This window comes from Poecilia latipinna, unplaced genomic scaffold (assembly GCF_001443285.1).
Source record: "Poecilia latipinna isolate Pla-1442-1.1 unplaced genomic scaffold, P_latipinna-1.0 Scaffold371, whole genome shotgun sequence".
NCBI classification, from domain to species: Eukaryota; Metazoa; Chordata; class Actinopteri; order Cyprinodontiformes; family Poeciliidae; genus Poecilia; species Poecilia latipinna.
This window is the reverse complement of record NW_015112987.1, coordinates 87493-105385: the sequence shown is the minus strand read 5'-3', so window position 1 is coordinate 105385 and position 17893 is coordinate 87493. Positions and strand designations below refer to the sequence as shown.

Genomic DNA, 17893 nt, shown 5'->3' with positions numbered 1-17893 from the left:
TCATCATACAACTTTAATCTTTTAAATGCAAAATGCAGAAACTGTAAAAAGCAACAAGTTATTGGACAGTAAGTGATACTGTGAAGGAAGCATCAGTCTCTGTTGGATGTTTCTAAGCTGGAGACTGATTGTTGCTAAAGAACAAAGAAAAACAGAAACGGTTTAACTTTTCTGCACCCTCAGTCTTGGGTTTAGCTGCCTTCTTAGCCATGCTTTGCCTCGGGGGAGCTGACCTTTGACCTGAGCACTGGAGAGTTTTGGTTTGGGTTTCCTCGTAAGATGCTCCAGGCAGATATCAGAGGTGGCGCTCTCATCCGACAGGAACGTCGGCGTCTGGTTCACCTCGACCCGACCCGGCTCTGATGTTCAGGAGGAATGCGAGGCTCTCTCTCTCCACCGCCAGACTCGGCCGCGCTCCGTCTCTGTTGTCATAATTGCAACCAGACTGAAGCTGGGAGTCGGAGTCTCTCTGCAGTTTAGACTGAATCATCTCCCAAAACGTCTTTCTCCAAAGTTTCCTCCGTTTCCAGGGAACCTCTTCAGCTACCGTCCTGTTTACCTCTCACCAAAACACTCCAAGAACCAGAAAATGTGAAACATACACACACTTTGTTTCTTTTTTTAGAAAGTTAGGTGACTAACAGAAAAGAAGCCACATTGAGCAGCCTCCCTGAAACAATAAATAAACAGCGGCTCAGTGAACAGACTATCAAAGGCCTCGTCTGACAGTGGAACATAATAAATATCGACCCATCAAACTCTACAGACAGGATTCAGAGGCGGCTGTAAATCAGGACTCAGGGGAAAGTTCAGATCTTTGTTTCAGAGCAACAAGACATGCAGAGCTGGGTGTCACAGTAAAATCTTTAAGTGCTTGTTCTCATAAAACCACAGCCGTCACCACTCTGCATTCGAAAGCGCCTCATGACTAAAACTGGTCTGGATTCACATCTGTCCCACGTTTTCCTTCCCAGGAACAACAAGGCGTTCCACGGATCTGCTGATTGGTTATTTCTCTCCTCGTTTTGTCATAATAAACTTTCCCCAGAGCCGGGATCTGGGTCGGGTCTCCAGTAATCCCAAACATCTCCGCCGTCAGTCGTCAGCGACACACTTTGACCCTGCCCACGTGAGTGTGTGTGTGTGTGTGTGTGTGTGTGTGTGTGTGTGTGTGTGTGTGTGTGTGTGTGTCATCCCGTTCTCTCTCAGATCTGAAACACCTCAAGGGAATTTCTTCAGAACCGGTCCAAGCTTTTAACTGGAACAATAAATCTCTGTAACTCGGTCGTCTCAAAAAGAAACCAGAAAATTATGTAAATTTAAACTTGACAGGTGAAGACAATAAACAAAAGCAGTAAATTCAAGCAAATATTGAAAAAGATCTTTTGCAATGTGGCGTAATTGTATCTCTGTTCTTGAAATGATTCCATATGTCACTGTAAAAATTGAGATCCTTTTTGTAATTTTATGGTTTTGAATATTTACGTCAGTGTTTCTGACAGAAAAAAAAACAAGGTCCAAGAATGGAGCCCTGTGGAACGCCATAAATATTTACCAAAATTAAGAGCTGCAGACAAACACAGAACAAGAGTCATACTGAAATAATCCACCTTTTATAAACTTATAAACACACATTTTCTTTAGTTATTTATATTTCCTACATCTTATGAATTAGGGTTTCATTTCTGAATTTATTAAAAAGAGCAAAACTTTGAATATACAGAAGAATTTTCAATCCAAGTCAGAAATGCGTTTTGTTTCTCAAAGGGAAATTAAATCCTGTCTTAAGTATCTTCAGAGTCATTTTGATGGTGATGCTGTGGGAGACACTCCAGTAGCAGTCAGTGTTGAAGCGGCTCTGTAGAGGCCTCTGACTGAAGACTTTTGCCGTACAACAGTCAGATAATCGTTAAGCTAACAGCTCCAAATCCAGGCAGCGCTGCTAATCAATCCACCTCATTTGGAGAAAAACGCTACCTCGTTGCCGTGGTTACGCATTCAGAAGTAAACAGAACAAAAATCCTCCTTGATAATCGCCCAAACATTCAGCAACTCAACCAAAACGACGACGAGCAGAAGACCAGAAACGGGAGAAGTCAGATCTCCAACATGTTGCCACCAGGAGCAACGGCGTTTACATCCAGAGCAACGATTTTATTGATTACAGATTGGAAAGTCTCCCTAAAAACAGTTCAGGTTTGGGTTTTGTCTGTGCCAAACTTCATGACGATCCAGGCAGTTACCGACACATCCCTGCTTTTCACAGGTGCTAATCACTGACTCTTATAAAGAAGTGCTATTAAAAAGATTTAAAAATAATTTACGGTACTGTTGACAGAGGCTGGTTGTGTAACTGATCGTTATATCTTACAGTATTTAGAACGAATATAATTTCCAGGTTTCAGGACCGTTGGAGACCTGATTCCTGTGGAACACCAGAGACATTTTATTATTTTAATGAGATTTAATGAAACTGGACGAAACGTTTCCTTTTTTCCACATGAACTCAAACGACTGCCAGATTTCACATCAGCCGCAGCACTTTACTCAGCATGAGGCCTTCAGAGGAACCGATTTCTGTCAGTAAAACTGTCTAACCTGACAAACGAGTGATTTTATAGTTAGTTTAACCTCATAATTTAACATCATGTGATGATTAAATGTGAAATCTAAGCAGCATTTAAAGAAAATCGGATTCACACTACTGCCTTTTTTATTTAATCAATGTAGAAATTAATTTTGTTCACAGCTTTTGATTGTTTAAATGCCTTTAATGCATGATGTATGAAAGTGATTTTGTAGATGAACTGATTAAATTAAAGATGTTATTTCCAAAACTAAAGTTTCTTCTTCCTTGTCTTGGACTTTTTTATTTAAATCTGAATCATGTTTTGAACATAAAGCTGCTTCCTGCAGATTGTTCAGGTTATCCAGCTGATCGTCTTTAGCTGGTTTCTGCAGACAAACGTAACAATAATCCATTCATTCCGACTTTGAACAGGATTCCTGCCAACTTGCTCCGCTTATCGCCAGAAGTATTCGATGCTAGAAGCTTCCTTTAGTGGCGGCTGATTAATGGCCGTCAGAAAAGGCTAACTGGGGATTTAGCTCCCAGATTCCTGGACAGAAATGTGTGGGATGTGCTAAAGGAACGGTTTGCTCCACTGTGAACTCGGCCATTGTTTTATCGGCTAGTTTTACAGCAGCATGTCTGATTTGGTTTGCAAACAAAAGAGCCAGACACTCAGATTAATCAAACTTTTCTGTCACGCCGTCACGGCTGAGAAAAGGAGATAAATTACGTCTGGTCGCTCGTTTATCTTCCCTCTTTGTCCTCATTTCAGCCCCTTTGTGTCCAAACCTAAAACAGCCTCCAGGTTTTATTTGTCACTTTGCTCTCCAAAGTTTGACTCCATGAAAAGGATTGAAGAACAATTAAAGCTGTCTGAACAAATGAAGGTAAAACTCATTTATTGTCCTCCAGTTTCTAATGATTTACTCCTTATTGTTTCTACATGTCAGAGTTTAATTAGCCTTCAGAAGCTCTTTGTGAAAACTTTTAGGAATTCACAATGGAAACATCACTGCCACATTTATTTTATTCTTTATTTTTAATGTTTTACAACATTTTTACATAAGAATTGTATAAAATATCAAATCCAGGTTTAGCTGTGAAGACATTTAAACGTAAATCGTCCATAAATTCAGATTATTGGACCCCAAACTGTTTGTGGTTGAGTATTTTTCTGTGGAACCTAACTCCAAATTGTTCAGCTTTTACACATTTTTTCTTAAATTGAAAATATTCTAAAGAAAATGCAGCTTTAGAAATGAAATGTCACTTCACAGCTGCTGGTTGGCATCTGCAAACAGACTCAGGCTGCTACAAATAACACCAAAAAACATCAACACTCTTCACTACTGGCCACAAACTTTCTAAGGACTCTGAAGGAGACATTTATCTGTTTAGAGCTCCAAAAACCAAACGTGCTCATATGAAATGATGCAGATGAAACAAAACTAATTACAAAAGCAGATAAAAGTGATTTAGTCGGATATTTTCTTAGTTTCCTGACCGCAAAAAAAAAACAAAATCTTGCCGAGTATTTTTGGTCTAGTTTCTGGTGAACAACTGAAATAAGACAAAGTAACTTTAAAGTTAATTTATGGGTAAAATGTCTTACTATAAGTTCAATAATCTGCCAGGGAAACTACAGCTGTACTTTTTCATCATTATTAAGGAATTATTGATTTAAAACATTCCCTATATTTTGCTGAAACGTTGCTTGTAATTTAGTTTTGTCTTATTTGAAGTTTGCTGAACTTAGAAACTGGACCAGAGTGTTTTTGCAGTGCAGCAGGTCGTGTTAAATCCTGAAACCTGATCCGTCCTGAAGTGAGAGGATCAGCTGCGGTCTGAGGCGTCACTCGGCTCCTTTCACCTCTTCACAGCCGCTCAGTCGGGGTCACATCAACACAACCATTCAGCGTTTCAGATCTCATCTCTCCTCACTCATTCAGCTCCAGTCAGAGGGGCGGAGTCTCACCGCAGGAGTCCCGGTCCGTTTCCATAATCTTCCCCTAATCCTTCGAAATCCCCTCCTGCCATTCGGAGGAAGACGGAAGAAAAGCTTTGGTAACAAAAATGAGAAGTGAATCACAAGTAGCTTTTAGCTAATCAGACGGTTTAACCCATCATGAACATGAAACCGCAATTTAAAACACAAAGCTTGGTTTGTTCTCTCTGGGGCTGAATCAGAAAAAACAAGGGTCAGCTGGAAACAGTGCATCAAACCCAGATTCAGACATGAAGGCAGGTTTCACTGTTTCCATTCACACAGAGAGACGTGTGCTGGATCGGTTCTATAAGGTCCAACATTTACTTGTTTTACATTATTTAAGCCTCACAGGGTTTGTCTGAAATAACATCCAGTTTTTTCTCAGCAATTACAAACTATTTCAATAACCTTGATATCAAAATGAGGCTAACGTTTGAGGGACTCCTTCAGAAGTGTAAGCATCACATCTGTTTGCTATAGTTTTGATTTTTTAAGTTGTTTGTAACAGATTTTAAGTTTCCTCTGCTGAATCCTGACCAACCATCAGTGTGTTCCTGCTCCAGCAGGTGGTCTGGTTTCCTGCTGCTGGAGCTCAAATGCTTCAACGTTGCTTTTCTAGACCCAGGACAAAATGTCGGCTGGGTATTTTTTCTGTTTTTGTAAATCTTAGGATGACTGTATGTAATAAAAACAGCAAAGATCAGCAGTTTATGATCAACTTAAATCCTTTCCTCCTTATTCTGATGCTCCATTTGAGCTGTCGAGTTCCTGCAACGTGATTGGCTGATTTGTGCGTGACAATAAAATTGTGTGATGTTTATTTACAGGAAAAGGGATTAATGGAAACTTTTACATCAGACTGTTCAGTAGATTTTATCTTTGTGGTTACCAGAAACAGCCCTGTGATGTCATCATTGAATCATTCCTTCTTTTACTGAATCTAACAACTCGGTTCAGTTCATTTAATCAGTTCACAGGATCGGCCGTTCATTAAACAAGTTTGTTCCAGTAACGTCTGTTTCCGTCGTATTCCAGGACACAGTGTGAAGCCAGAAGGCGGGGTCAGAGGTCATTATGAGGTGTGAACGGCCTCTTTAGGATGGATGGTCCAGGATGTTCCAGGTGTGAACAGGAAGTGGGCCTGACCCGGTTCCCACAGAGCTGCTGACGTCTCGGCGTCAACAACATTTGTTGCTCTGACTTACGGCTCAGGAACGTTTGGTTGGCATCAGGCTGCAAGCCGAGGCGTTTCTGTTACAACCTTAGCAAACCACAGCAGAGGCGTCAGCACCGGGTTCAGGGAAGGTCAACCAACCTACACGAAACCATGACTGGTTCTTGAAGGAAGCGTGGCACTTTATCCATTTGACAAGCTTGAAGATCTTTTAAATGTTAATTTATTCATTCATTCATGTTTTAAAACTCAACTAACTTATTTATTTCAAACAAAAGATTCATGGCCACCTCTGGATCAGCGATGTGCGGTCAGGGGAGAACTCTACTGTAATCCTGAAAAGTAAAATAGATGCTAATAATGATGAGAGAACATCAAATTTTTTGTATAAATTAGTCTTTCTATTTGTAATGTCAAGAACATCGATTTTTTTTATGGCTAAAATGACATTGAGGAGCCAAACAGAACCAGAACCAACTGAAACACGATGAACTAAACTCTTTATTACTTTAGCATTCCTGATCTGCTTTCACTGCAGATCAAATCAATTATTTATCCTGTTTTCATCTCTCAGTTTTTATGATTGTTGACTCCAGAAAAGCTTTGGAGACACATTGAGGTGGATTTTAAAGACGTGGAGCAGGAGCCGAACATTAAGACGGATAAAACCTGCTGCATTCAGGCCCCGCCCACACAGACACCATGAAGGCGTTTGGTAACTTAAACTGGAAATCCACGGACGCCATTTTAACCAGAAATTATTTTGAAAAATGTTTGAAAAGTAGAAAAAGTTCAAAACTCCAGTTTCATGTTTCAGTGTCGACATGCGAGCCGCGTTTTTAAAACGACATCGCTGCTCCATCTCTGTCTGCCTTCTTCTGTGGCTGAGTTACAGCGCCACCAAGTGGCCTGGCAGACACACAACAGCGTTTTCTACGGTGCTGCATCCTGTTTTTAATTTTCTCTTTATCGTTTACAAAAATTTACCTTGTTCACCTTCGTGTGGGCGGAGCCTCAGAGCGGGTCTAAAGTTCATGTTTGTCAGAATCTCATTGGTTTCTCCTGGTCTGATGTGAAAATATGGATGGATGGATGGATGGATGGATGGATGGATAATTGGAGGGATAAACAGATCGGGAGGTTGTGGCTTAACTGATTTAACTGGTTTATTTGGGTTAACTGGTCTCCAGTATCTCATCCCCTCCCTCTCTGTGACACACATGGGGCGCGCTCCTCTCCCGCACGCCCCCGCAGTAAAAGCGGGCTTCCCGCGGGTAACCGCTCAGACTCGGAGCCAGACGGACCCGCATCCTGCCGCCGCCATGCTGGACAGCCTCACCTTCCTCCTGGAGCGCCTCTTCCTCCTCGCCCACATCAAGCTGTTCAGCCTGCTGCCCCCGCAGCTGGCCCGCAGCTGTGACCGGGAGGACCCGCTCCCGCAGCCCCCCGCAGCAGCAGCAGCATCTGCAGCGGCTGCCCCGCACAGGTTCCAGCGCGGGGACCTGCTGGAGGTCCCCCGAACCCTCTTCACGCACTTCGGGATCTACCTGGGCGACAACCGGGTGGCGCACCTGATCCCGGACATCCTGCCGGTGCTGAGCTCCGACAGCCGGCAGATCCAGCAGATGGTGACCAACAGCCGGCTGCTGCTCGGCGTGCTGTCCAAGCGCGCCAGCATCCGGGTGGACTCGGTGGAGGACTTCGCGTACGGAGCCGGGATCCTGCTGAACGCCATGGACCGGGCGGTGCCGCACAGCCCGCTGCCCGGGGAGGAGGTGGCCCGGCGGGCCGAGCGGCTGGTCGGCGGGGTGTCCTACAGCCTGCTGTGGAACAACTGCGAGCACTTCGTCACCTACTGCCGCTACGGGGCCGCGCAGAGCCTGCAGACCGACCAGGTGAGCTGCCCTTTGACCCCACACACCCACACGCATTCACCAAAATACCATCTGCATCGAAAAACTGCAAAAGTGATGGTTTAAATACACTAATTCCACCTAATTTTATTAATTAGTATGGAAAGCCATTGCTGCCAAAAACCACTATTTGTCTAACATAGAAATAACTGATAAATAGCCATTCTTAAAATAAAAATAAACATATTATTGTCTAAAATGCTCTCCCGTAGCAGATGAAGCTAAAGCTACTCCTCTTGAGGAGTTTTGGCTAAAACATGCTGAAAAAAATGTTTTTATTTTAAATGCAACATGTAGATATTATTGTTCAGTTTTTTATATTGTTTTTTTTTTTAGTCTGTATACTCCAGTTAATGATTAATTGATTACTAAATTAGTTGACAGTTATTTCAATAATTTATTAATCCAGTTAATCATTTCAGCCATAACACACACACTAATTTTTATGGATTTATTTGGGTTTCATGTTTTGAGTAGAAGGTAACTCTGTCTTTGTATGACCTGAACATGACTGACTCTCTGCAGACACAAGAAGCCGTGTAATGATCAGATAAAATCTCTTTGTGACGCTTCGTGTTTGTGTTTTGCACCATGTTGACAGAGATCATGCATCAAACAGTCTGACGCCTGGAACCAAACCCAGCATGGTCCAGACCTCGACCCACTAAACCACCGACGCGCCTAAAACATTTCCTCGTAATCTTTTATAGCCTCTTTAAAAGTTAAATCATGAATTCTACATAATTTGTTTATGCTGATATTTATTGTTAATGGCTTGCCATACTGACCTGCCGCTGAAAGTCTGCAGAAGTTTCCTGCACACAGGAATCCGTGTGTTTTATTGGACATAACGTCCTGCAGCAGGAGGCCACATGTGTTCACGCATGTTTGACTTTGCAGCCTCATAAAACACTGAAGGTTTTAGTGAAACAACTTTATCCTGACTCACTCTGCATGCAGCACAGCAGACCTTAACAACGAGGTCTCCTCTTTTTTATTTACACTTTTCCATCATTCAGACGTGTAACCTGCCGTTCATCAACGGGTCCCAACACTTTGTTGTGATGATTCAGATTTTACTCTTTCAGCTGGCGGTGAATCTCTGCTGGATTTAACTCTTTAATCTGCTGATTTGTTCATTGTTTTGCACACAAAGCTGCAGCTTTGGGCTGAAATGCAACAGCAGAACATCTCTGCACCCTGTTTGCTCTGGATGAACACAAAGATGCTAGAAGAGGGAATCTGCTCACTGAAACCAAGACTAATTTGAGACAGACATTCATATGGGGATATTTAATGCATTAGATTGTAAACAAGGACAAACTATGAAGTGCAACATTTATTTATTTAATTACTTAGAATAAAATACATGGTTTGTTCTTCATGATGTCCTTCTTTGAATGTGTGTCTCTCATTTTTAGCTCCAAAGTAATAAAATATCGGATCCTGCGTTAAAAAAACACACTGCAAAAACATGAAATCTTACCAAGTAAATCTGGTTTAGTTTCTATTACAAATATCTCAGTTCACTTGAAATAAAATATTTGAGCAGTAATTCCTTAATATTGATGAAAAACTTCTGATTTCACTGACAGATTATTTCCCTAGTAAGAAGACATTTTCCCATTCATAAATCATTTACTGGTGAAACTATAACTTTTTCATCAATATTCAAGAATTATTGATTTTAAAAAAGCTTTTATTTCTTCCTGAATAGTTTTGTCTGTACCAGTTTTGTTTTATTTCAACCGCACTAAGATATTTGGACTAGAAACTGAACTAAAAGTACTTGGTTTTTGGAGTGAACATATTGCAGCATACTAACCAAGCTAATTTTTTTTTACATAGTTGGTGATTAATTTCCTCCATCTTATCATCTCATACCTGAAAAATCTCTGCCTGATAAATTGAACTACTTTAACTTTAATTTGTGAGTGGATCAGTGAAATGACGCAGAAATGCTGTGCCTTGGCTCCATGTGAAGGATAAACCTCGCTGTGAACCGCTCCTCCGGAGAACTGAACTGTTCAGGATGGAAATAATGGCTCATGGAGGTTTAACAGCCAATCAGCACATCCGTCCTCCTCCGTTGGAGCCGGGTTTACACGGAGCAGGAAAATCTGGGTCGCTCCTCGGAAAAGTCCTGAGAACAAGAGCCGCATTCAGACCTGAGCCGCCTGCCAGCAGCAGAGAGTCACTCAGTCTGCACTGAGGATGCTGATGATGATGGACGACAGCCGTACCGGCCCTTTAAACCAGCTCCTCGGGGCCCAGGACCACGCCTCTCTGCGGTCGGTCCAGGACGTGTTTCACTGACATGACAGCAGGAGACTTCTTCAGCTGGATTGGGATAAATTCACTCATCTCTGCTGCTCTAAATCAAATGAAGGTTCATTTTTCACATCCTGTTTGAGCCTTTATTACTCAGCCTAATACTGAATTTCACTGATTACGACGGTTTTGAAGGTACTGAAAAGTTTTCAGCCCCCTAACCCATAAATAAAAAATATATTAAAATAAATAAATAACTAAACTTCTAAAAGATGTCTTAGTCATTGCAGGTCATTCAATGACTCTTTGTTGTTTTGAGGAATCTGGATAGTTTAATCATTACAGTGGACCCCCTCTGTTCCACATAATTTTGAGTTATGAAAACTATAGTAATACAAGCATTCATATTTTCTTACTAACACTCTGCTGAACACAGGATTTGCCGATGACAGGACATGAAGATAAGCCTTAGAAAACACAGTTATGTTACAACCTACAGATAACTTTGTACTGTAAGTTTGCATGCCACCCCTGAGCGTGTGCCACCCTGGGTGGTGAGCCTTATTGCCTCTAAACAAAACAGTACAACTGAATGTAACACAATCTTCTGTAGCTGCTTAAAGCTACTAGCATCAGGTTGTTTTCTTGACCAGTGTGATCTCTGAAACTTCCAGACACAAAGAGTTTAGTTTTATAAACGTTGAATAACATTTTTATGAATAACATCCAGGTGAATAAAGATGATAAATAATTACCTTTTTGCTGCTTTGTGCCTACAACACACACTGTCAGTTTCACACAATCAAACTTTACATCTGATTTCAGATCGTTGGTGCATTATTTACATTTAGAAAACAAACCTGAGCTAAACCTCAACCTGATCAGACCTCTGTGAGCAGAGTGGCAGCATGCTGACCCCTGGTAGCAGAGGGCAATCCAACCTGATGTTTACTTAACGCTGGGGCCCTCTGAGGCCCCTTTAAGAGCTCCTGTTGGCCCTCGGCCCCCATTCCTTAAACCTTTACAGGCTTCTCTCCGAGGCGGCACACAGGTCAGATGTTTGGCTTGGAAATTACAGGAAGTGAAACTTGAAGCAGGGAAAAGTCTGTCAGCAGCAGCAGGAGGGAAACCGCAGTCTGCCTTTTATTAAGGCTGTAATTAGCATTTCAAATGTCATTTACTTACAAATATGGGAATAATTTGTAGCGTTTCTAAAACCTCTGTGGGGTTTTTGTGTTGCTGGTGTTTCTGCATTGTTTCGTGTGTCTAGAGTCAAAGCTACGCAGAGCAGCAAAAACCTGGCAAAAATATTCATTCCCTCTTCAATTAGTTCTCATGTCATAAACTCACAGTTCAATATATTTTATTATTTTTTTATGTTATTGACCAAATCTGATTAGTTCCTACCAGCTGAAGAAATGCAAACCCCTTAACATGACACTGCCACTACCATGTTTCACTGGGGGAGAAAATACATGGAAATTTTGTGATTTTAGTGTGAATTAATGTGAAAGGCAGTTTGAAGCAAAAATATCTGTTCAATACAAGAGGAAAAGCAACGTGTTATATAAAGTCCAAAAGTGTCAGAAATGTGAAATCTCTTTGTTCAAACTGTGGTTTTCCTATGAAGGAGATAAATATTTAGGCACTGCATTAATAAAAACATGTTTCTGAACATTTATGAACTTTAATTAAATGTGGATTAGAAAAGCCGGTTTTCAACCAAAATCAGTTCAGCACTGTTTGTTTCCTCTGCAGGTTTTTTTTTTTTTTTTTTTCATAGATGAAGGTTTTTCCTGTAAATATTTTTACAACCACAAACTTTCTGCTTTTTTGGTGAGATTTCATGTGACCGGGAGAATTTGTCCATTTTTGCAGGAAATATGACCTTTTATGCAGAGCAGAAAGGTGAAGGTGTGTCTAGATGAGCAAAGTAGACGAATGTGGTTCCATAATTATCGAAATGAAAATGCAGCCCACACTTTTCAGATCTGTATAAGTTGATAGTTATGTGTTTAATGTGAGCGGTTTTTCTGTTCTCTGTGTCTTTCTCAGTTCTGTGAGTGGCTGAAGTCTCTGATCCGGGACCAGCGCTGCGTGGTTCTGACCGGCCTGCTGGGCCTCCTGTCCATGGCGTGTTTGGGCGTATCTGCCGGCACCGCCCTGCCCTCCGCCCTCATCCCCTTCACCCTGTGGATGGCCAGCTAAGAGGCAACAAACCCAGAGACTCTGTTCATCTGGCCTTTCACTAGACCGTTTGGGTTTTAGGAGCAGACGGAAACTGTCGCCTCGTCTGATTGATTTGGAAGTAAAAATGTTTTCTACTAGTTTGGACACATCTCACTTTGATATTATGTTTTTTTTCTGTTATTGTTTTTATTTTCTCTCCTGCTGAATAGAAACTTCATCTGATGATTATCAGCCAATCAGAAGACAGAAAGAAACCAAAACAGCCAATTGAACATTTTAGTTCAGATTTTAAAGATTCTGAACTAAAGTTTTAGTTAAATCTCACATTAACTCTGCTTTGTTTCTAATTTTTATCTTTGACAGGTGAATCTGTTTAAACATTTGGTTTTTCCCTCCAGTCTGCTCTTTGATAAAGTTTGGCTCCATTTCTACGCAGCATGTCAGGAATCTGTTTGGTTTTTTGCTGTTTTTGTTTCAGCACTGTAACCTGGTGAAGATGTAAATATCTGTAAATATCCTTCTGGACCTGATTGTTTCCTAACAGTCACAAACTTTTTTACCGTTTTATAACTTGTTATATTGTGTTTTAATGTGTAAATAAAGGAAATAGAAGAAGAGCGGATGTGTGTTTTTTTCTCATTTGTTACATTTATTATAACAAATTTACTCATCTTTGATTTTCATTCTATAAATCTTTAATTTATTTTCACTTACATATTAAAATATGAAAATTTCTTCAAAATTATCACTAAGATGATTGAAGGAAAGTCATTAAAATAAATTAAAAAGCTGTCAGGACTTTTCTTTCCAAGTTGTTTAACTGAAATTTGCTTGAAGTTTTTTTTCCTCCATTGAACTCATTTTAGTTTAGCTGCTCTGCTGTTATCAGAGTTTGGTTGCTGTAATGTCATGAAAGATTATTTCCTCTGGCTGCTGAGAAAAGTGGAAACAGTTGTTGACCTGCCAGATTCAATCAAATGAAACTAAAAGCAGATTTTCTTCAGATCAAATATTCCTTTACTTCCCTGTGTGAGAAGAAATGAATGGAAACTATTTTAATCTGCTGTGTTTATTAATTCTGTTCTCTTATTTATGTTTATTGGTTCTGTAGGTCTTTGGTCGCCTGTTGACTTTTGTTCACCAGAATACATTTGAGCTTAAAATAAACATGATGACATCAGTAAGGTTATTTTATAAGCAAAATAGATTAAAAATAAACTTTATAAACAATTAAAAACGGACAAAAGCTCATTTGTTTATAATAATGAAGTAAGTTCATACATTATTTATTTGGCCTGATTCTTTCGTTGGGCTCCTTGGAGCCTGCCGCCCCCTGCTGGCTGAGAAGGAGGCTGCAGACCCAGAGCAGGGTTGGGTCAGTGATGAAGACGTCCCGTTCTTCATCTGCAGAGCCTGAAACGCTGGCAGCCCAAAACAGCTTCAGATCTCCAGGAAAGATTTTCCATAAAGTTTATTAGTTTCTTTGTGGGAATCATTGACCATCGAGCATTTATGAGGTCAGACACTGATGTTGGACCAGAAAACTTGTAGTTTCTAATTCCTAACTGAAGTGTTTTTGTTCTCCTTCTGCACCTGTTTTTGTTCATTATGTCTTTTATGTGTATTTTCTGACTTCATTCCAGCCATTTTTATGGGTCTCATCTTGCTTTACGTTTTTAATTGTTAAACACTTTTTGCTTTATCTTGTTTTTTTTTCTACCCTTACAAAAAATCCCATGAAATTCACATGTAAGGCTATTTTTCACCTGTTAGCAGATTTTGCATGTTTTATTGTTTCACGTCTGTTTGCTCGTTTTGCTAGTGCTTCTGGTTGCCATGGAGATCTGGCTCACCTTGTTCCAGGTGTTACTGTGTCATATTGATCTATCTGGAATAATTTTAAAACATTTGTTGCAGAGGTAACTTTACCAGCAGGATGTGGTTATTCCGCAGGGGGAACAAAAGTTTTGGCACTTATTGCTTTTTTTTAAATCTTTTTTTTGTTGGTGTTTTTTCCTTTTCAGTGGATGAATCTTGTACATTATTTAATTTTTGTCAGTTTTTTCTGATTTTCTATGACAGTAGTTTGAAAGTTGTCTGTGAAGTGCTTTATGTGCTGTTTATATCACTAAGGTTGATATAAAGTTTTTTATCCTGTTTTTATCTTTGTGACCCCAGGCAGTCAGAGCTGAGACCTCTGAAGGTAAAGCAAACAGCGCCCCCTGTCTGCGGTGAATTCCTCTGATTTCCGGTCAGAATCAGACTCTAATCTCCTCTCTGCTCCTCCCACCGGCTGGATAAAACCTCCAGTTTCACTGCGACCCGCGTCTCCGGCACCATGTTTCCGCTGCGGCTCCTCGCTTTGATCTTCGTCTCCTCGGCAACAGCTGACCCTTCACCCGAGGAGAAGGAGGAGGAGGAGAAGAAGAACAGGTATGACCTGATGTTCAGGAGGGGAGACCTGCTGGAAGTTCCCCGGACTCTCTTCACTCATTTTGGGATTTACCTGGGAGGAGGCAGGTGAGTCTGACGCTGCGCTCTGATTGGTCAGGAGGTAAAAATGGGGAATTTGAATATTTCTAGTTTTTGTCACGTTACTTCTTTCTGATGTGTGACGTCATTCTGCCCTTCAGACATATTCTTCTCTATTCCTCTTTCCTTTACTTTCTTGATTTGTCTTTTCTATAATTTACTTTTAACTTTTTTGTTCTGTTTCTTCACTTTCTTTTTTAAATTTTCCTGTCAATCCATTTTTTGTTCATTTTTAACATTTATTTTTCATTTGTCTGTCTGTTATTTTATTTATTGTTATCTCCATTTTTCCCTCCAGAGTGGCTCATTTCATCCCTGACATCATGCCCGTTGTCTCCACTAACCAGCTTCGGATCAAACAGATGGTCACCAACACCAGACTCATACTGGGAGTACTGGCTAAGGTGACATGGACTCTTTTCCTCCTTGTCCTTCATTATTTTCTGAAGGATCTATGAGAGTGAACAGAGATTTTTAAAATAGTATCATCATTCACAGCAACACTGGCAGCATTAAACCTTTCTTTTGTTTAAAGTTAATCTTGCAGTTTCCCTTGTGACCTGTGGGTGGCAGTGTTGCTCTGCAGTTACAATGTAAAACAAAAACACTCCTACAGCTTAACGCCTGTTTCATAAACACATCAGCCTGTTTTATTGTGTTCGGACCCCATTAGGCCCTTAAATATGATTTAATTTGCTGTCCTCGTTATGTGAGACTCTAGGGCTTTGTCAAAATCAATTGGTTTTGCATAGATTGATCTGGTGGACCCGACCAGACCAGAACAGATGACATCAGTCGTGTTAGCTGTTAACTCTTATAGCAATGTCTTGTAATGTCTTTAAGTTAAGGAGGACTTGAGTCTAACTTGTTCTTGTGTGCAGTGTGGCAGCGTGAGGATGGACTCGGTGGAAGACTTCGCCTACGGAGCCGATATAATCATCAACCCCATGGACAAGGTGATCCTGGTTCAACTTCCTGATTCAGAATTTAAAGCTCTGAAGTCAGTCATACAGTAGAAAACAGAGGGTTTATGTTAGTTATCCATAAATCCAGCTGACTGACTGACTGACTGACTGGACATAAACCAAGGGTATTTAAAGGTACGAGGAGTTCTGGTTCTGGTTCTGGGTTTGCTCTGGAGTCTGTTCCACGTTGGATTATTCCTGGAATGAATCTGGAGGTTTCTTGATGGTATTAATCCAGGTTTTATGTGTGTTCTCCCCTCAGATGTGCAGCTGTGCAGCGCTGCAGGGGGAGGAGGTGGCCCGGCGCGCCGAGAAGCTGCTGGGAGACGTGGCCTACAGCCTGCTGTGGTACAACTGCGAACACTTCGTCATGTACTGCCGATACGGCACCGTCATGAGCTTCCAGACCTTCCAGGTGATGCTACACAGGAAACCCTCACAGTACAGTCCAAATTCAGCCATTCTCCAACTGGGAATTACAAACCCAGATGGAGAATAAAAGCGACTCGGTTTTGTGGGTTCTCAGGTTTTCCAGCAACACTTTAACCTTCAGCTGCAACCTTTGCTCCCGGTGGCAGATTAACAGCGATCACCGATCAGACCAGCGTCTTTCTCTAGTTGGGTTAGGCTTTGCATTGCAGCAACCGCTCGTCTATGAAAGCTTCATTGTTTCAGCAGATTTTCTGTGTGATTAGGAGGTTGAGAGTTGAGAAGGAATTAAGAAGGAGCCAACCAGGCTGCATGGAGCTGGAGAACAGGGGTTGAAACTGCATCAGTGGAGCTGCAGGCAGGCTGCAGAGAAGGAAAATCACATCAGGATTACACAAACATTCATTTAGTGGATGTCAGGAACATAATGTTCAAAGCTGCTGCAATCGCAGAGGATAATCTTCACGACCCACACCATAGGAACGACTGCTGACATCAAGAAACAGACTCTCTTGGTTTTCTTTGAGTGTTGCTGGAGAACTCAGAATCGCTCCGAGGGAGTTTCATTAGCTTGGTTTCTATCCAACTGTCATGTCGTGAAAAAAGGGGGGAAATGACAATCAGACGTGTTTCTATCAGCTGGTTTGGAGAAAATCTAAATAATCAACGGAATCATCTCAGCGTCGGTGCAATGTCGCCATCTAGTGGCTGTTTCTATATAGCGTGGATTTATGTGATACAATTTTGCATTTAAATGCAGACTTGAGCTGTTTATTATTATTCCTCCCTCCAGGAATAATATCCTATTTCACTTTAAACTTGTACTTTAGTTCAATGAGTTAAAGAAGTTTAAGTGACAACAGAACCAAACATAAGAAAAGATGAAATGAAGAAAAACAGATCATAGAAAACCGCAGAGGAAAGCAAAATGGCGGCTCTGACGGTTCTCTGGTTTGTCTCCATCAGTTCTGTAAGACGATGAGGAAGCTGCTGCTGAGTCGAGGCGTCGCCAAGGTTACGGCAGTGCTGGTTGCTTGTCTGCTGGTCTACCTGCGGGTTATGGACACCTGGACGGTCCTGTTGGCGGTTCTGCTGCCTTTCCTCCTCTGGATGGCCTCCTGATTGGACACACTGACCCGGAACCTGACCCGAATCCTCAGAGATGATTTACTTTGACCTACAATCCAATCTGAAGCTTAAATTAGACTTGATTGTTTTCATCACTGAATCGTTCATTGTTTTTGATTTATAATAGATATCAAGGATATCCTGTTAAATAAAAGTTTATTTATTTAAATTTGTTCAGTATTTAGATGTCTCAATGGATGGATTTTGCCAGAACATTCTCATAAATCCACCTTCTTCGTATTGCACTCATTCTAAATGTCGTTTCATACACCATTCCTTTTAATTGATTTATTCTTGAGAGATAAACACCCTCCATTCATCTCTCGCTCTCTCAATCACATAATACAAAACTACAATTGAACAAAATTGTTCCATCTTTATGTGCAAAAAAGGTTTATTAACTTAACATTTTAGTCCCCTCATGTTTTTGTTAAAATTTTTTATTTGGTGTAAGATTTTAAATTTATCTTCTTGTTCCTCTTTCAGTTATTTAACAGATTAAATAATTTCTTCCTTTTTTTAGTTTTGTATAGTGGCACTTTAAGTTTATTTTAGTTTTACTTTGTTTATTTTTTTTGTTTAAAGGGAAAATAATTCAGTAAATAATTAACTAATTAAATTTTTTTCTATTATTATTTCCACCTCTCCTGGATCTCGCGATCCACACTATGAAGCTAATTTAATTTAATTTAACTTAAAGTCAAATTAGTTGTTAGAGTTCTACGTAAAAGA

At 40.7% G+C, this 17893-nt stretch overlaps 2 protein-coding genes across 2 annotated transcripts; both read left to right on the top strand.

The window, feature by feature from the left end:
• The first annotated feature begins 4884 nt into the window (after positions 1 to 4884).
• On the top strand, positions 4885 to 12724 carry LOC106949946 (lecithin retinol acyltransferase-like). The gene is made up of 2 exons (XM_015036506.1): positions 4885 to 7628; positions 11973 to 12724. The coding sequence occupies exons 1-2, from the start codon at positions 6822 to 6824 to the stop codon at positions 12123 to 12125; spliced, it is 960 nt and encodes a 319-aa protein (XP_014891992.1). The 5' UTR covers positions 4885 to 6821; the 3' UTR covers positions 12126 to 12724.
• A 1533-nt stretch (positions 12725 to 14257) lies between these two features.
• Positions 14258 to 17539, top strand: LOC106949947 (lecithin retinol acyltransferase-like). Its single transcript, XM_015036507.1, has 5 exons — positions 14258 to 14627; positions 14938 to 15043; positions 15521 to 15595; positions 15867 to 16019; positions 17000 to 17539. Exons 1-5 carry the CDS (start codon positions 14446 to 14448, stop codon positions 17153 to 17155), a joined length of 672 nt encoding a protein of 223 aa, XP_014891993.1. The 5' UTR covers positions 14258 to 14445; the 3' UTR covers positions 17156 to 17539.
• Positions 17540 to 17893: the final 354 nt, after the last annotated feature.